This window comes from Silurus aristotelis (assembly GCF_946808225.1).
Source record: "Silurus aristotelis genome assembly, chromosome: 16".
NCBI classification, from domain to species: domain Eukaryota; kingdom Metazoa; phylum Chordata; class Actinopteri; order Siluriformes; family Siluridae; genus Silurus; species Silurus aristotelis.
This window is the reverse complement of record NC_139589.1, coordinates 15,918,822-15,939,606: the sequence shown is the minus strand read 5'-3', so window position 1 is coordinate 15,939,606 and position 20,785 is coordinate 15,918,822. Positions and strand designations below refer to the sequence as shown.

Sequence of the window (20,785 nt, the reverse complement as noted above, 5' to 3'; positions counted from 1 at the left end):
AGTGGAAAACAGGGGTCATCAAGGGCACAATGACCAGTCTGTGGCTACACAGCCCCAAACATAGCAAGTGGCAATACACTGTATGTTCTGACAGTTGTTTATCATTTTACATGTAAAGTTAATCAATGTATTTATATAGCATGTTTATTGACATTTTGAGGACATTGTAAATGGATTAATATTACTTATTACTTACTTATTATAAATTATTACTTAAGGTTGCTGTCTCATATGCATAGGAAATGAGGAGGAATCAAAGACGTGTTGCTGAACTGAACGCCACGATCCGAAAGTTGGAGGACCGTAACGCCCTTCTAGTGGATGAAAGAAATGAGCTAGTATGTCAAATTCCTAAAATAATCTTTTGTATACAAAGGTGTTAACTAAAGAATGTTTTTTTTTTTTTTTTTTTTTTTCATATTTAAACTTTACTTTCTTTGTTTATTGTTTTCCCTTTCAAAGCTAAAACGAATGCGGGAGTCAGAGAAGCAATGTAAACCATTGCTGGAGAAGAACAAGATATTGAATAAGAAGAATGATGAGCTGACTCAGTCTCTCCAGCGCATGGAAGAGAAGATTAAGACCTTGACCAAAGACAATCTGGAGATGGTAGGTTCTTTCACACATTACGAAGCCTCACAAGATTTGCATTATAACATTAATTTTTCCCCAATTAGTAGGGTAAATAAGGAATATTGACATATGTTAGAATCACTTTTGAAACCTGATGTGCTTTAGGAATCTATGCTGCTGCAGTCAGCCCATTTTAAGTTTACACATAGAGCCCTTTTCTGAAGTAAAAAAAAAAAAGACAAACCCTTTATTGGACTGAAGCTATAAATTCACAAAATAGACTTCTTTTGTAAGGGAAGGGTTAATTCAAAATAGCCTAGCCATTTAATAAGTAAAAAAAGTAGCATAATGCTCTAGCATGCAGCTTTCATAAATATTGTTACTGGTTTCATGCGACCAATAACAATTTATAAATAACTAAAACCTGTAATAAAAAACTACCGTAATTTCCGGACTATTAAGCACACCCAAATATAAGCCGCACCCACTGAATTTGACAAAGATTTTTATTTTGAACATAAATACGCCGCACCTGTCTATAAGCCTCAGGTTCCTACACTGAAACTAATGAACTTTACACAGGCTTTAACGAAAGACTGTCTGTTACACGGCTTGTATCTAAACAGTAGCCTACCAAGAAAGTCATTGTTCACTGTCTTCCTCCTTCCTTTCACAACAATTTCTCTCGGGAGTTTTTCTTTTGGCATCGTTGTGCGTCATGCCCGGTTGTTTTCAGCGTGACGAATGATTCGCATTTCCTGTAGACAGTCCGAGTGAGCGGCAGGTCAAACATCAGAGGAACCTCATCCATATTTGTGATGTGGTGCCGCCCGATTCAGTGGGAGCACGTCTGATTTAATATAAAGAGTTTCATTGGTTCACCTGAGCCCGTTTGACAATTTCATTGGTCTAATGTTACGGGGCTCAGTTTTTTGGTTTGAAGCTTGTGAAACCGGAAAAAACCCGGAAAAATCCATATATTGCCCGCTTCGCTGTTTAAGCCGTGGGGTTCAAAGCGTGGGAAAAAAAGTAGCGGCTTATAGTGCGGAAAATACGGTATGTTTCTGGACAGCCATTATACATTTCATGGAAATTAAAAAATGTTTTTTTAGTAAGTAGTGTATTAGGCCTGTGCAACCTCTGGGGTCTCATTTGTAAATGTGCGTACACAAATTCCCACGCAAAGGTTGCGATCTCTAAAAAGCAAACTTGTCGGGAGAACCCTGGTCAGGGAACCAACCCCAGCCACTCTTAGTGCCGGTCCCAAGCCCGGATAAATGGGGAGGGTTGCGTTAGAAAGGGCATCCAGCGTAAAAACACAAATCTAAATATTAGATTAGATTAGATTCAACTTTATTGTCATTGTGCGGGTACATGTACAGAGCCACTGAAATGCAGTTAGCATCTAACCAGAAGTGCATATATAGCTTATTTACAAGTGGCAGTGTAATAAATAAGGGTATGAGGTTATACAGAAGGTGTAGTAATATGTACATATAACTGAATAAGGGTATATATAGTGTGGTTTCATATAAGTATGATACAGTATGAAGTGGAATGACAGATATAGCTGTACAAAAGGAATGTCATTATGAATATATATATATATATATATATATATATATATATATATATATATATATATATATATATATATATATAAACAGTGTACGGGTGTAAACAGTCCGTGGTTGGGGTGAGAGGGATCTTTAATGATGCCCCTCACCCTTTGCAAACAGCGTTTTTTTGAAAATGTTCTCTAAGGTGGGTAGTTCAATACCGATGATTCGTTGGACAGTTTTCACCACCCTCTGAAGGGCTTAACAGTCTGAAGCTGTGCAGTTGCTGTACCACACTGAGATGCAGTTTGTGAGGATACTCTCAATGGTACAGCGGTAAAAGTTCTCCAGTATCCTGTAGCACAGACGGGACTTTTTAAGTCTCCTCAGAAAATATAGGCACTGTTGTGCCTTTCTGATCAGGATGGAAGAGTTCGGAGACCAGGTGAGGTCCTCAGAGATGTGTATTCCAAGGAACTTGAAGCTGGGTACACGCTCAACAGCAGTTCGAGAATTGGGGGATGAGTGTGATTGCCAGCACGTCTGAAATCCACAATGACCTCCTTGGTTATTGTCCTCACACCATGATATTAGGTGCTGGAGCTATTAGACGGGCGCTTTGAGGATGGATTGGACTGTAGTTAATGTCAACATTAGTGTCAACAGTCTCCTACACTGCCTCAGGAATACAGTTCGCTTCTGATCATCAACACTGTACCCTGCAACATTGTATATCTGCTTCAAATGGACATTCGGTGCAACCCAGATGAGGATGGGTTCCCTCTTGAGTCTGGTTACTCTCAAGGTTTCTTCCTTATGCCATCTCGGGGAGTTTTTCCTTACCACAGATGCTCATCAGGGACAAACTTACTTACAAAGAACATATTTACTTTTAATCACCACATTATCTGTGTAAAGCTGCTTTAAGACAATGTTCATTGTTAAAAGCGCTATACAAATAAAAATGAATTGAATTGAATTGAATCTCCTCCCTGTAAGCCAGGGGTGGCCAACCCGCGGCTCGCGAGCCGCATGCGGCTCTTTGGCTGGTTTCATGCGGCTCTTACGTTCATAGCGAAGTTTGTGTTTGTTTGTTTGTTTGTTTTTTATGTGCGTGTTCGCTTCACTTGAGTTCAATACGGTATTTTTAAGACTTAAATGAGCTTGCCCCTACTGGAAAACTTTGTGGTATATCAGACCTGGGCAAACTACGGCCCGCGGGCCACATTCAGCTCCCTTGTACATCCCTGTCCGGCCCACGTGAGGCCAATCATAAATTACAGGGATGGCCACCGGAAAATTTTCGGCCGAAATACCTAAATCACAGAAACAACACAGCAGAAACACATTTGTAATGACGCAATAAAAAAAGCGCAGCCAGCACACGGTTATCTGGATAAGAGCCAACATGTCTGCGGTGTGCGGATAGCGATGTACAAAACATGCAATGCTGAAATTTCAAGAGGGGGTGTATCTGCAAAGAGTTTCTCCACATCGGGGTTTAATTTATCACCTGAAATCCAAACATCCCGATTGCCATTCTAAATATGAGAAGAACGCGGCGCAGAAAAGTAAAGTCAATCCGAGCATGCGCACTCCGTCTGTAGAGGACGTTTTTGAAAAGGCAGGAAAGTTTTCCAGTGATGGTGCCAAGGCAAAAGGCATAACACACAAAATTATAGAATTCATTGACTTAGATCACTGGTCTCCAGTGGCTTGACGGGTTAAAAACATTCCCCGTGGATCCTAAAAATAATAATAAGTATAATATAATATTATTTATTACACGGCTCTTCTTAATGCTGTAGATTAGAACGTTCCATTCATTCGAATAGGCTTCCAAACGTTTGGCGGTCAATCATTTTCGTTTAACGGACCGTTGCTAATAATAATTGACCGCTGCCTGTCTGTCAATACTATGAATGCTAACAAATAAATAACAATAATTTATAATAATAAATAAAAAACTTTTGTAATTGATTTATTCTTTGAATTGCAATGCATTGATTTTAGTGAGGTTAGTACACATTCTAATAATTGACATAATCTTTTCTTTCGGTGTTTCGGTTTTCGGTTTTGGCCTCGGTTTCCTCATTTTTGTTTTTTGGTTTCGGCCAAGAATTTTCATTTCGGTGCATCCCTAAAATAATAGCGTTGGTGTGGCCCTCTGACACAATTCAGGTTTCTCATGTGGCCCCTTGCAAAAATTAATTGCCCACCCCTGCGGTATATTCATCTCACGCACATGCGCATTTGACAAAAATACCGTATTGAATTCAAGCGAAGTGAACACGCGCATAAAAAAACCCCTCACAAACAAAGTCTGTGTTTTCTATCCTGAAACACGTGAACTCAAAGCATCAATCTGTTCTGACTGACACCCATGTGAAAGAATTGCTTCGAGTGGCAACAACGGAATACGAGGCAGATTTGAAGGGGATTGTTCAAGGCAAGGAATGCCAAAAGTCCCACTAAGTAACATGCATAGTAAAAGAAAAACACTATTGTAAATTATTATATTTTTGTTTGTGGACTTGGTTAGGCTAAGAGTTTGTGTGTGTGAGACAGTGCACACAATGTTCATTGTTGAAAATGACTGGCCTGTGGTCTTAGAACTGTAGGAGTCAATTTCTGTCATTATGTTGGTGTGTGACATTTACAATAAATCTGGCTGAGCAGAGGTGTGTGTGTGTGTGTGTGTGTGTGTGCGTGCGTGCGTGCTTGCGTGCGTGCGTGTGTGTGTGTGTGTGTGTGTGTGTGTGTGAGAGGAAGGGATGGGTGCTGTTCATGTGTGCCCATGTGTATGATGTGGCTCTTTGCGGTAACACAGTAAAAAATGTCACTGTGTACACTGTGGTGTCGTCTGCAAACTTTATAATGCTGTTTGAGGTATGGACAGGTATGCAGTCATGGGTGAAAAGGGAGTATAGTAGTGGAGACAATACACATCCCTGAGGAACCCCAGTGCTGATGGTGAGACTGGAGGAGGTGACAGTGTTCAGACAAACAGACTGTGATCTGTTCGTAAGGAAGTCCAGAGTCCAATTGCAGAGTTGTGTGCTGATGCCAAGTTGTTCCAGCTTCAGGGTTAGCTTGGAAGGGCTAACTGTATTAAAAGCTGAGCTGAAATTAACAAACAGCATCCTGGCATAGGTGTCAGGGTTATCCAAGTGAGTCAGGGCAGAATGAAGTACAGTGGAAATGGCATCCTCAGTTGATCTATTTGGGCAATATGTAATCACCACTGTCTCACTATCACATTGTCCACTACTGGAGCACAGGAGGAGGAGATGACCCGATTGCACGGAATACAGGATAGCATCAAATATACTAAATACCATTAGATAACTGCAGAACATTGTGTAAAATTTTTTATTTGAAATACTGTGCATATATCTATCACGGAATACCAGGCATCAGAGGGGGGCGTGGCTGGTGGTTCTCTGACATTACCCCCTCCTCCAGGGGTGCTCCTGACACCCTAAGTGACACCCTAACCTGGCGCTGGGGACGCCCGACCTCTGGGTCTGAGGCGGTCAGGGTGATTGAGGTGGAACTCCTCCAGGAGTTCCGGGTCCAGGACGTCCTGTCTGGGGACCCAGGAATGTGTTCCTCTGACCCATACCCCTCCAAATCGACGAGGTATTCCAGTGTGGGGCCCTGACGTCGAGAGTCCAGAATCTCTTGGACGGAGTATAAGGAGGGTTGGTCCAGCACCTCGGGGGGAGGCAGATCGTTAGCTGCTCCGGGGTTCTCTGTGGAAGAGGGGAAAAAGGGTTTTGGAAAGTAGGCTGGATGCGGTACCTGGGACAGAGGTCGAGCCAATAGCACACGTTGTTGACCCGCCTTGGAATCGTGACCAGCCCAATATACCGAGGATCTGCAAAACAATCGTGAACAGCCCAATATACCGAGGATCTGCAAAGCTTTTGTGGTTCAAAGGGCTCTTTGTTGCCGGGTGTGTGCTCCCAGACTTCCAGACTCTCTTGCTCTCCCGTAATCAGTGATTTACCGCAGGGAAGTTGGAAGGTCCTTCCGACCAGGGGAACATGGAAGGTTGGAAGCCAAGTACACACTGAAAATGGGGTCAGGCCAGTGGTTTCTTGTCGTTTTTTGGCAGTGGGAGCTCTGTGCATACTCAGCCCAAGGGAGGAACCAGTTGTTTTGATCCTGGTGGCAGTAGGATCGGAGGTAGCATCCAATTTCCTGTATCTTCCGTTCTGTCTGGCCATTGGTCTGTTGATGACAACCAGATGACAAGTTCACAGTAACACTATGCAGTTTAAAGAATGCTTTTCAAACGTGGGACGTGAACTGAGGGTTTTGGTCATTTTGATGGCCAGAAGTTCTTGATTCCCGATGCCATAGTTTTGTTCTGCAAGCGATAGTTTCCTGGAGAAGAAGGCGCAGGGTTGTAGGCGTGGAGGGTTACCCGTATGTTGGGATATGTCTGCTCATACGCCTGTGGATGAGGCGTCCACCTCCAGTACGAATGGGAACTGGGGATCCGGGATGGATAGCGAATAGATTCCACCCTTTGGCAGTTTGGCACCTGGCAATAGGTCGATAGCGATTCAATAAAATGTAAAAAAAAATTTTGTATAGCGCTTTTAACAATTAACATTGTCTCTAAGCAGCTTTACACAGATAATGTGGTGATAAAAATGAATAAGATGTTCTTTATAAGTGTAAGTTTGTCCCTGATGAGCAAGCCGGTGGCGACTGTGGCAAGGAAAAACTCTCCGAGATGGCATAAGGAAGAAACCTTTAGAGCAGGGGTGTCAAACTCATTTTCACTGAGGGCCACATCAGCATAATGGTTTCCCTCAAAGGGTCAGATGTAACTTTGAGGCAAGATAAATGTAGCTCAATGTAACTAAACATAGTGTAAAATAAATGCAACTTCTTCTTAATGTTAAATAAAAAGATTTTTATTTATTCAACTTACAAATATTACATATATATTTGCATAAATGTAAAAAGAAATGTTTGCTTGTTGCTCTGTTATAACATAAATCCTTTTAATTTGTCAGCTTATGAAACCCACATTACTCCATCAATCAACGATCAAACTATCCAAATGAATAGGGATAAATAACTGAATAGGAATAAATAACAAGTTATGAAATTAAAACTTTGTTCAAAACATTTTGTCATAGTTGAGGGGCAGAATATCGGTTCAACCAACAATTGTGAGCTGCTAAGAACATGTGTGACAGGTGTAGCATTTTACATAAACAAATGGCTGCACACAGCCTTGCAGGGATACATCAAACTAATGAGAGATGGTTTAATTACAGTGAACGTTTGTCTGCAATAACAAACGCAATTTGCCTTTTAATTCTTGCACCATTTGTTGTTTTTTTGGAGGCTCACTTTGGCATACTTAGCTCTGTGTTTGGTGTCAAAATGCCGACGTTGATTGTACACGTTGGCAACCACCACTGCCTCATAACACAAAAGACATATTGGTTTTTCTCCTTGAAGCACAAACATATATTTGCCTTCCCATCTTTCTTGAAACAGTCTTCTATCTGCATACATTTTTCTCTTCCAACATTTTTGGATCATTGTTTGTATTTCTTAATTCTGAAAATGACACTGATGTGGAAACACTGCAATCTAGTGGTGGGATGCCATCACTTCACGGGTAACATGATTGGCATGCATTATGGGAAATGTAGTTTATGGTCAAGGCACCATTTTGACTTATTTATTATAAGATAATTAGACCTTTTCAGCTCTCGCGGGCCACATAAAATAACGTGGCGGGCCACATTTAGACCGCGGGCCTTGAGTTTGACACATATGCTTTAGAGGAACCAGACTGAAGAGGGAACCTCTTCAACTGTGGGTTGGCTACCCCTGGCTTACAGGGAGGAGATTCAATTCAATTCAATTGATTTTTATTTGTATAGCGCTTTTAACAATGAACATTGTCTCAAAGCAGCTTTACACAGATAATGTGGTGATTAAAAGTAAAAATGTTCTATGTAAGTAAGTCTGTCCCTGATGAGCAACTGTGGCAAGGAAAAATTTCCCGAGATGGCATAAGGAATAAACCTTGAGAGGAACCAGACTCAAGAGGGAACCCATCCTCATCTGGGTTGCACCGATTGTCCATTTGTTGCAGATAAATGATATTGTGGGGTACAGTGATGGTGATCAGAAGCAAACAGTAGTCCTGAGTCAGTGTAGCAGACTGTTGACATTAACTAAAATCCATCCTTAAAGCTGCCCTTTATACTGTGGAATTTCATGGAGCCACCCAGGACATTGATGAGAAACCGTCCCCAGCTCCACAGAGTGGCCTCCAATTGAACCGATAGAGCTGTTCCCTTTATTCCAACAAAGTTCTCAAGTCTAGCAAGCAGGATAGTATGATCAATGGTGTCAAAAGCTGCTCTAAGATCAAACAAAACAAGTAAAGAGACAAAACCCTGATTAGAGGCCAATAACAGGTAACTTACCACTTTAACTATCGCCGTCTCTGTGCTATGATGAGGCCTAAATCCTGACTGATGCATTTCAAAAATTTTATTCCTAAGTAGGCCTGAGCATAACTGCTGTGCTACAACCTTTTAAACACCTTGGAGATAAAGGGGAGATTTGATATTGGTCTGTAGTTGGACAGCTGACATGGGTCAAGGTCAGGTTTCTTAATTAGGGGGTGGATAACTGCCAGTTTGAAGGATTTTGGTACATAACCAGTGCTAATGGAAGATTTTATTAATTTTAAAACAGGTTCAATTACCTCTGGAATTATCTGTTTAAAGAAACTTGTAGGCAAGGGATCGAGAATGCAGGTTGATGAGTTTGATGAGGAAATAAATCAAATTAAGTCATTCTTTTTTTAATAGTAGTAAAACTTTGTAATTGATTGTCTGTTATAATTACACTGCTGTTTACAGGGTTATTTATAAAATAGGTTGGATTTATATTAATTGTCTGGATTTTTTGCCTGATGTGTTTACCCTAATTATTAAAAAGGTTCATGAAATCATTACTACCTATTGATGGTGTGATCTTGATCTTCCAAGTTTTGTTATTTTGCAACCTCTTTTTTTATCTATGGCATTGTTATATTGCACATACAATGAAGTTATAGCCCTATTTAATTGTTAATGTTTAAATGTTAGCATCTTCTGTGAAAATCAAATCTAATTTACTTTTACTTCTTTTATTTCAGAAAGAGAAAATTTCTTCTCATCCACCATTAAAGAAGCTAAAATCTTTAAATGACCTGGACCAGGCACAAGATGAACAAGAGATTGCATTTCTTAAGCTGCAGGTTCTTGAGCAGCAGAACATGATTGATGAGCTGACAAGAGTGAGTGAGATGCTTTTCAGGCTGTTGGTAATTTTATTTCACATGCTGGTGATGTGTGTGTTGTATGCTAAAAATGCATTCACATGTTTAAAATATCTCCTGTTATGTTGTCAGAATATTATATACATTACCTCAAATCAAGTAGCTTTTATTGTCATTCCAACCATAAATAGTACAGTACAGTGTACAGGGTAAAACACATTAACAGTGCAGCACCGCACACATAGCAATAATATATATATATATATATATATATATATATATATATATATATATATATATATATATATATATATATATATATATATATATATATATATATATATATATATGTACACACAGTGGTGTGAAAAAAGTGTTTGCCCCCTTCCTGATTTCTTATTTTTTTGCATGTTTGTCACACTTTAATGTTTCAGATCATCAAAAATAATTCAAATGTTAGTAAAAAACAACACAAGTGAACACAACATGCAGTTTTTAAATGAAGATTTTTATTATTGAGGGAAAACTAAATCCAAAACTACATGGCTCTTTGTGAAAAAGTGTTTGCCCCCCTGTTAAAACTGTGGTTTATCACAGTTCAATTTCTCTGGCCACACCCAGGCCTGATTACTGCCACACCTGTTTGCAATCAGGAAATCTCTTAAATAGGCCTGACAAAGTAAAGTAGACCAAAAGATCCTCAAAAGCTAGACTTCATGCAGGGATCCAAAGAAATTCCGAAACAAATGAGAAAGAAAGTAATTGAGAGCTATCATTTTGAAAAATGTTATAAAGCCATTTCTAAAACTTTGGGACTTCAGGGAACCACAGTGAGAGCCATTATTCACAAATGGCAAAAACATGGAACAGTGGAGAACCTTCCCAGGAGTGGCCAGCCGACCAAAATTACCCCAAAAGCAAAGCAACGACTCATCCAAGAGGTCACAAAAGACCCCAAAACAACATCCAAAGGCCTTACTTGCCTCAGTTAAGGTCAGTGTTCACCATAAGAAAGAAACTGGGCAAAAATGGTCTGCATAACAAAGTTCCAAGACGAAAACCCCTGCTAAGCAAAAGGAACATAACGGCTTGCCTCAGTTTTGCCAGAAAACATCTTGATGTTCCCCAAGACATTTAGGAAAATACTCTGGACTGACGAGACAAAAGTTTAACATTTTGGAAGGTGTGTGTCCCATTACGTCTGGCATAAATGTAACACCGCATTCCAGAAAAAGAACATCATACCAACAGTAAAATATGGTGGTGGTAGTGTGATGGTCTGGGGCTGTTTTGCTGCTTCAGGACCTGGAAGACTTGCTGTGATAAATGGTTACATGTGATAAAACCATGAATTCTGCTGTTTACCAAAAAATCCTGAATAAGAATGTCCGGCCATCTGTTTGTGACCTCAAGCTGAAGCGAACTTGGGTTCTGCAGCAGGACAATGATCCAAAACACACCAGCAAGTCCACCTCTGAATGGCTGAAGAAAAACAAAATGAAGACTTTGGAGTGGCCTAGTCAAAGTCCTGACCTGAATCCTATTGAGATGCTGTGGCACCTTAAAAAGGCGGTTTATGCTCGAAAACCTATCAATGTGCCTGAATTACAACAATTCTGCATAGATGAGTGAACCAAAATTCCTCCACAGTGCTGTAACAGACTAATTGCAAGTTATCGCAAACGCTTGTTTGCAGTTGTTGCTGCTAAGTGTGACCTCACCAGTTGTTAGGTTTAGGGAGCAAACACTTTTTCACACAGGGCCATGTAGTTTTGGATTTTGTTTTCCCTCAATAATAAAAACCTTAATATAAAAACTGCATGTTGTGTTTACTTGTGTTTTCTTTTACTAATATTTAAATTAGTTTGATGATCTGAAACATCAAAGTGTGACAAACATGCAAAACAACAAGAAACAACAACAGGCAAACACTGTTTAACACCACTGTATATAGATAATAATAAATTATGTGATTTTGCAGCAGTTATTATTGCAAGAACCTTCTTATAAAAGTGTTCATGTGAATATGTGTGTGTATAATGGATTGTGCAAAAAAAAAAAGGGTTGCATGGTCAGGATGTGAGGGCCTGAATACTTTGGTACCCTCTTCCAGACAGCTGAAGGTTGAAGAGTATATGACGGTGTGTGGTCAACCACAGTGCTGGTGGCTTTGCAGATGGGACCTTGATAATCCTCTCTGCTCTCTTTATTATTTGCTGCAGGGTCTTGCAATCTTAGATGGTACAGTGCTTATACAAGGTAGTAATGCAGTTACTCAGGATGCTCTATTCTCTTTGTAGAACCTGGTAAGGATAAGACTGAGACATTGCTGGACTTTTCTAGTTATGAAGTTTAGGGATCAGGTGAGGTTCTCAGCCAGTTTGGTGTTGTTCATGATCTCCATAGTGTAATCGTTGCTGTGCAACAGAGAGTTCAGTGTCTTCCTGAAGTCAATAACCACCTCTTTTGTTTTGTCCACATTCAGAGACGGATTGTTAGTTTTACCCCATTTGTCCATTAGCCAATACACTTCCCCTTTGTACGCTGCTGACTTGTCAATTTTGCGAGATCCTTCACAGTTTTGTCATCAGCGAACTTGATGTGGTTTTAGCTGTGAATTGCTACAGAGTCAAAAGTCAGCAGATTGAACAGCACGGGACAAAACACACAGGGTGGTGGTTCACAAGGAGGTGTTTTTCATTAATCTGTACTGATTAATTTCTCACAGTGAAAACGTCCAGGTGCAGATGGAAGTGTTCAGTCCCAACAGTCTCAGTTTCCCAATCAGGTGCTGAGGAAGAATGGTGTTAAATGATGAGCTGAAGTCTATGAACTGCATTTAAATATCTGTGTCCTTGTGTGTCAAGTTGGGTACAGGCCAGATATAGTCTAGTTGTGATAACATCATCTGTGGACCAGGTAAGGTTGATAAGCAAAGTGTAGTCGATCCAGTGAGGGAGCAGGAGGGTTTTGATGTGCCTCATGACATGCTTTTTAAGCACTTCAGGATGATGCGTCTAAGTGGACAGTAATCAGTGTTGGGTTACAAGTATAGTATAGTATAGTATCGTTTCTTTCGGCTTCTCCCGTTAGGGGTCGCCACAGCGGATCCTCCGCACGTTTGATTTGGCATATGTTTTACGCTGGATGCCCTTCCTAACGCAACCCTCCCCAATTTATCCGGGCTTGGGACCGGCACTGAGAGTGGCTGGGGATGGTTCCCTGACCGGGAATCGAACCCGGGTCGCAGCGGTGAGAGCGCTGCATCATAACCACTAGACCACCAGGGGACCACCAGTGTTGGGTTACAAGTAAGGTGCGTTATATAATAATATTACTTTTCTGGAGTAACGAGTAAAGTAGCGCGTTACTTTATAAATTTACACAGCAATATCTGAGTTACTTTAAAAAAAAAGTAATGCAAGTTACTTTTCAGTTAAATTATTTTGCATAAAAAAATAAATACTGAATTAAAATGAACGTAGTCACGTAGAATCGCGCACTCATACGTGCGAGCCGCGGGAACAGAAGCTGGTCAGAAGCGGAGATGGCAAACCAGAGAATTACATTACTGTGATGGAAGTATTCTTATTATTTTGAAATAGTCGAGGAAAAGGAGAAAGGAATAATGGTTAAGTGTAGATTATGTGTTGGTGAAAAGCTCTTGTCAACTGCAAAAAATACCACTTAAAAAAATAAATAAATAAACATCTGCATGCAAAGCTACAGATGTGTGTGTGTGTGTGTGTGTGTGTGTGTGTGTGTGTGTATAAAATGTTGAATATATGCAACATTATGCAATGTTGCATATATGGAAATGGAGACAGAAATATAGAAAACTTGCCGACTTTCCACCACTGCAGATCTGTTGACTGCTCAGAATAAAAGTTTTCCGTGGGAGACACATGATGCCATCGCAGCGGAGATAAAGCAAATTAACAGCTCGTTTGCTCTTTGTGGGAAGATAAACTGCCACGGTCACTGATAATAGCGCGAACTTTGTAAAAGCATTCAGAATGTTTCAAGCTGATGATGAAGCAGAGAATGATGTAGACGAGGACGAGGTCTTATTTACGGAATTGCATTATGTTTTACGAGATGACAGCGAAAGGTATGTTCTTCCTCCACATAACCGGTGTGCAGCCCACACCCTTAACCTTATATACACGAACGATAGTTACATTTCTGACGGCGAAGGCAGATTGCAAAGCAGTGTACAGAAGTGCGACTGGAAAGTGTTCAGCCTTGTGGTCAAAATTTAGTCGATCATCTTATTGTTCTCAGAAGTTATTAAGCATTTTAAATGTTTTAGACATGTCTATTGCCCTAATATAACTGATTTCTTAATGGCAATTATCTATATTACACCTGTTACACCTGTAAGGCGTGATAGAGATACAAGTAACGCAAAAGTAACGCAAAAGTAATATAACGCATTACTTTCCATAAAAAGTAACTAAGTAACGTAATTAGTTACTTTTTTGGGGAGTAACTCAATATTGTAATGCATTACTTTTAAAAGTTGCCCAACACTGACAGTAATAGAACATTAATCATTCAGGCAGGACACTAAAAGATTATTTGGCATGGGGATTATGTTGGTGGCCTTGAAGCATGTTGTAACATTGGCATGGCATAGAGAGATAGATGTGGAAGATGTTGGTTTTCTGCCACATCAGGTGGTCTGTACATCAAATGTTGCCCGGTCCAGCAGCTTTTTCGTGGGTTGACTTTGCTAAGAGATTTCCTCACGTCAGCAGTGTTAAGACACAACACCTTGTTATTGGGAGAAGGGATGGTCTTCTTTATTGTTCTGATGAGATGTACTCCACCAAGTTATTGAATTTCACAAACCTATTTCAGCCAGTATGCTCAAAATAGTTCCTAGTTTCACCAGCTTTAGAACTGGTTTGATTAACTGATGATCTGTCTTTTTCTTCTTTTGGCTGCACATGTCCAAACCATCTCAACCGGGCCTCTCTTACTTTGTCCCCAAAACGACCTACATGCCTAAGACCTACATCCCTCTAATAAACTAATTTCTAATCCTGTCCATCACTCCCATTGAAAATCCCAGCATCTGCAGCTCTGCCTCCTTCAGCTCCGTCCTGTGTTTAAGTCAATGCCACTGTCTCTAAACCATACAACATACCACCCTGCAACCGCACCACTCCACTGCCCTCCCTCTCACATGTACTCTGTCTTACTCCTACTGACTTTAATTCTACTTCTGTCCAGTGTGCACCTTCACATCTCCAGGCTCTTCTCAACCTGCTCCCTACTCTCACCACAAATCACAATATCATCAGCAAACATCATACATCACTCCTGTCTGATCTCGTTCGTCAACCTGTCTATCACCATCATCCCTTTCAAACAGGAAAGGGCTCAGAGCCAATCCTTGTAGCAATCCAACCTTCAACTTAAACTAGTGTGTCTTTCCTACTCCACACTTCACTGCTGTCACACTGTCCTCATACATGTCCTGCACCATCCTCACATACTTCACTGTGACACCTGACTTCCTTAAACAATACCACAACTCCCCTCTCTGCACCCTGTCGTACGCTCTCTCTAAATCCACAAATACACATTGTAACTCCTTCTGACCCTCTCTATACTTCTCCATCAGCATTCGCAAAGCAAATATTGCGTCCTTAGTGCTTTTCCTTGGCATGAAACTATACTGTTGCTCACAGATGGTCACCTCTTCTCTGGCCTGGCTTTCATTACTCTTTCCTATAACTTTATCTTGTGACTGATCAACTTGATTCCCCTGTAGTTACTGCAGGTCTGCACAATTCAATTCAATCAATTTTTATTTGTATTTTAACAATGAACATTGTATCAAAGCGGCTTTGCACAGATAATGGGGTTTATAATTATTTATGTGTAAGTTTGTCCATGTTGAGCAAGCCACTGTTGAGCGGCAACTGTGGAAAACTCCCCGAGATGGCATAAGGAAGAAACCTTGAGAGGAACCAGACTCAAGAGGTAACCCATTCTCCTCTGGGTGGTACCGAATGTCCATTTATTATATTTTATTAAACGATGTTGAGGTGTGCAGTGATGGTGATCATATGCAAAATTTAGTCCTGTGGCAGTGTAGCAGACTGTTAACATTAACTATAATCCAAATCCTCAAAGCTCCTTCTTACTCCGTAATTTCATGGATCCATTTTTAACATTCAACATTTTTAAGCCGATCTCTCTCACCTGGCTTTGCTGAAATATACAGCTGTGTATCATCAGCATAGCAGTGGAAGTGAATACCATGTTTATGTATAATTTCACGCAGAGGCAGCATAAATAAAGAGAAAAGCAGTTGGCCTAAGACAGATCCTTGTGGAACACCAAACTTTACCTGAGAGAGTTTGTAGAACTCACCATTTACATCAACAAACTGATAGTGATCAGTCAGACAAGACCTAATCCAGGTCCAAGCTGTTCCCTTTATTCCAACAACATTCCTTAGTCTAGCAAGGAAGATAATATGCTCAGTGGTTCAAACGCTGCACTAAGGACTAGCAAAACAAGTAAAGAGACACACCCCTGATCAGAGGCCAATAACAGGTCATATACCACGTTAACTAGCACTGTCTCTGTGCTATGATGAAGCCTAAATTCTGACTAATACATTTTAAAACTGTTATTCCTAAGTAGATGTGATCATAACTGCTGTGCTGCAACTTTTTCTAAAATCTTGGAGATAATGGGGAGGTTTGATATTGGCCTATAGTTGGACAGCTGACAGGGTCAAGGTCAGCTTTCTTAATTAGAGGGTTGATAACTGCCAGTTTAAAGGATTTAGGTACATAACCAGTGCTGATGGAAGAGTTTATTATTTTAAGAAGAGGTTTAATTACCTCTGGAATTATCTGTTTGAAGAACCTTGTAGGCAAGGGATTGAGAATACAAGTTGATTTTAATGAGGAAATAAATTAAATTAAGTCATTCTCTTGAATTGGAGTAAAGCTTTGTAACTGGTTGTTATAATTACAGTACTGACTATAGGGTTATTTATGAAATAGTTTGGATTTATATTAATCGTCTGGATTTTTTTGCCTGATGTTTTCAACTTTATTATTGATAAAGTTCATGAAATCATTACTACCTTTTGACTGTGCATGTTAGTGCAGTGCTTTTATTTCCTGTTTCTATAACTCAGGAGGCTCTCCATCCATGCTATTTAAAATACTGTCAATTTGGTTTGACACCATTTACGTCCCAATTTCCGAATGGTCTGTTTTAAGGTACGTGTATGATCATTATGGTGCACATTTTTTCTCTCTGATTATTTTGGTTTTAAGGGAAGCTACATAATCTAGAATGTAACGGAATGCCTTTTAGACAGGGCTGATGTATGTAACTTTACCCAGAAGGACCAACTTCATTTAATGCTAGATATTCGTTCGGGTTTATCCACGTTTCTGTCAAACACATTACAATAAACTCCTTGTAGGTAATAATTTTGTTTATAGTCAGCACCTTTGACATGAAAGATCTAATAGTCCTATCAACAATCCTATCTTTAGATTGGAGGTGTTGGCTGTGCATTCAGTCTTATTTAATTTAATTTTAATTAGGTTACTTAAACAGACTTTTTACGTTTTAATTTTGCTTGGGAGACAGACACTGTCTCAATTTGGTGGACCCTGAGTGACAACTCCATGCAGCTAGCAGACAGTCGGTTTAGCCTGTATGTCTGCTTCCTGGCCTGGGCTCTGGACAGTCACTAGTTAATTAGTGCTGTTCTGAGACTATGGCCTGTACTACAAAAAATGAGAGCATCACCTACCCGAGTGGGACGGATACCGTCCCACCATAACAGGCCAGCCAGCCCTCAAAGTTGATCCAATTATATATGAAGCACACATTGTTTTTGGAGCACCACTCGGACATCCAGCAGTATATTGATCATAACCTGCTGCATAACAATCGGACATTGTCTTCGCTAATTTACACACCTATATAATGTTGCTCTTAGTAACCTCTGATTGTTGAAGGTGTATATCATTAGCTCCTGTGTGAAAAACTTAGAGAATCTATGATTTCCTAAGATTCCAAGCTGACCTGCAATGTTCGGCGCCCTGGCTCTTGGTTTACACCTAACCTGTGCTGCTAGTGCCCATAAAGACCTAGCTAATTTTACGTGCCTCAGAATAAAGTCTCCTATAACCAAGAGAGGATTGGTGCTCCCGTGGGTAAGCCTTAGCGTTAGCTTTGTCTTTTCGAGTATCCCGCTGAGTTGTCAACCACTCACCCCGCTGCGAGGGCTCTAATGCTGGAGTGCTAACTCCACCTACGGCATCCAGACTTTACCCTGCAGAACCTAGTTTGCTCTCGTGCTCACTAATTTTCTCTAGACTCTGCAATATCAGAGAAATGCCCTACCTTTATGTGGTTACTAAAGTGTGTGTTCGTAGTTCTGATGGAAATGGTCTCCACTCACTGCTTTAAAACAGGGAATAAAGCGCTCTTCCAAAAGAAAAGTAAAAATAGAAGAAACGGAGCCGATGGAAAGTAGAGAATACAGGAAATCAAAACGATAATCTGAGATTATTTAGGGGATAAGAGAATAAAAAGAAACTTAAACACTGACACAAACACAAAATTCCCGGGAAAAAGAAAAACTCTACACTTCTTTATTATAAAAAATTTGTACCAGCACACTCTTTCTCCATTCCTCAGGCATCCTCTCACCTTCCACACTTTTGTTTAATATTTTGTTAAAAACTGCACTGCCATCTCTCCTAAACATCTCCATACTTTTACTGTCATCTGGTCCAGCCGACTTTTCACTCTTCATCCACTTAATAGCTGCTGTCACTTCCTCCTTACTAATACTATCCACTTCCTGTTTTACCATCTCCACATCATCCAATTCTCTTTCTCTCATTTTCCTCATTCATCAACTGCTCAAAATACTCCCTTCATTTTCTCAACACACTCTCCTCACATATCAACACACTTCCATCTACAGCCTTTATTGCTCTAACTTTTAGCACATCCTTCTTAGCTCAGTCCCTCTCTGTCTTATTCTTTTTTCAATCCTCACTCTCCTCCTCTTCTTCTTCACCTCCAAAACCATCCTACAGACCACCATCTGATGCTGTCTAGCAACACTGTCCCCTGCCATCACCGTACAGTCTCCAATCTTCTTCAGGTTGCATCTCCTACATAGAATAGAGTCCATCTGTGTGCACCTTCCTCTGATATAAATCACCCTATGCTCCTCCTTCTTAAAATATGTATTTACCACTGCCATTTCCATCCTGCAAAATCTACCACCATCTGCCCTTCCACATTCCTCTCCCTAAGGCTATAAATACCCATTATCTTCACCACTGAAGTCTCTAATATCCAATCTTTCTTTCCTAGGTACACTGTCCACCACTTCATCTAATCACTCCAGAATTTATCTTTCTCCTCCATCTCACAACCCACTTGTAGAGCATAGGCACTAATGACATTTATCATCACCTCTTCAACTTCCAGCTTCATGTTCATCACCCTTTCAGAAACTTTTTTCACTTCCACTACACTCTTAATAAACTTTTTCAAAGCCTCCTTCAATGTTCCTGGCCTTACTCCCTTTCCACTCAGTCTCCTGAACACACAACATATCTACTTTTCTCTGCTCCATCATATCAGCTACCTCTCTCCCTTTACCAGTCATTGTACCAACCCTAACCTCCACTCTCCTCCACTTCTCCTTTTCATGCTGTCTCTGTAGATGTTTTTCCCCTGTCCTTCTCCTCCTTTTTTTTTTACCTCAGTGGGCTTAGCAACTCACCTAGAAACTGCAGACCACTATCTGCCAACTGGTTCAGTGCTTGATTGCAACAGTTCACCAGTTAAGGAATAATCTGTTTTTTCTCCTCCACATAACACATCACAGTATTGTACTTCAGCAATGTTATCATTCTGTTTAAGACTGCCTGAAACTCCAAGAAACGCTTCACATTCTCACCATCATGTTTGCTGGTCTCTTATGGACACATGATTTACTCCATGTGGAGTGATTCTAAATTGATTATAAATCATGTGTCCATTGAGTTTGAGAAACAATTGCATCTTGATTCAGAGGGATCAGATGGTAGACGAAGGGCAGATTGTTTTGCTGTTTGTTTGTTCAAAAGGTTAATTTTGCTTAACGTTTATCAGACCTGGGCAGGTTCAGTGAACTATGATGGTTCCAGGGGGAAACACTCACCACCTTCCAACCTGCGTCAAGCCATTTCTGATGCTGTTCCTAGGAAATTCCACCCCACATCCCATTACTGGAGATAATAAGAGACAGAATTAAAGAACTTCTTAGAAATAAACTATTAAGTTTTCCTTTTTTAAAATACCATACTACACTTACTATTGTAAAAACTTCTTAACCAATTGACAACAATGGATAAACTGAAATGTAGTAGCTAGTAACTGCAGAATAATGCCACAAAAGAAACAAATTTGAGGTCCACATGTCTGACCACTTTTACAAAAATAAAAGCTTTGACAAGACCATTTTGTCGTATTTGTGTGTTCAGTAAATTAAAAACCTTTTTTATATTTACATTTTTTTATATTTACATTTATATTTTATATTTGTTGGGTCCCAACCAAAACCTCAACGACTACCCATGTATAGACTGTCCCTCTGGTGGTTGGCTCCACAGATGAAGTGGATGACCAGGGAGTGCTTGACTACAGAGAGCTCATTAATCATAGCATGACAAGCCAAAATGGCAGCCACATAAACCCTGAGAGTAGCAGGACTTGCAGAGAATTTTCTTGTAGGAACTCTAGCACTGAAACAACGTATAACACAGAATAATGTACTCATTAAATTACTAACAAGTAGTAAGAGAATATGATATAAAGAAGAAGTAGGGTATTTACACATGGTCAGACGAGCAATGAATAAGAATAAAGAATGAAAAAAGACAAGGAATTAGAAAGGTTTAAAATGTTCTCTAATTGTATGTATTCTTAAGGATATTTCCAAGATAATGGTAATTAGTGAAGCCTGAAATTTGGGGTGTTTCCCAAGCTAATGGAAATCAGGGAAGGCAACATTTTTGGGGCGTTTCCAAAGTTAATGGTAAACAAGGATGCTTAATGTATATAAAAGAAGGAAGGCTTGTCATTGTTATTTCAGACCATCTCTGACATGTCATGAGTATGCTCTTGGGTTGATTGTGGTTTACAGTAATAAACTCTATTTTTGCTCCTCTCATATACGTTTTCTTGGAAGTATTTTTTTTTTTAAGGATTCTGATTCTAATGTCGGAAAGAAAATCTTCCGACACTTAACAAACCCTGAGAGTGGCAGGTCCTGTACCTGCAGTGA

The 20,785-nt window shown here is 40.1% G+C and overlaps 1 protein-coding gene across 2 annotated transcripts in view; it reads left to right on the top strand.

The window, feature by feature from the left end:
• jakmip2 (janus kinase and microtubule interacting protein 2) overlaps positions 1-20,785 on the top strand; it is an 88,429-nt gene that overhangs the window by 29,485 nt on the left and 38,159 nt on the right. For both annotated transcript variants that reach the window (XM_083565086.1, XM_083565087.1), the window contains 3 exons: positions 240-338; positions 463-609; positions 9,322-9,462. In XM_083565086.1, the coding sequence (XP_083421212.1) occupies positions 240-338; positions 463-609; positions 9,322-9,462 (387 nt within the window). The remainder of the gene's footprint in view (positions 1-239; positions 339-462; positions 610-9,321; positions 9,463-20,785) is intronic.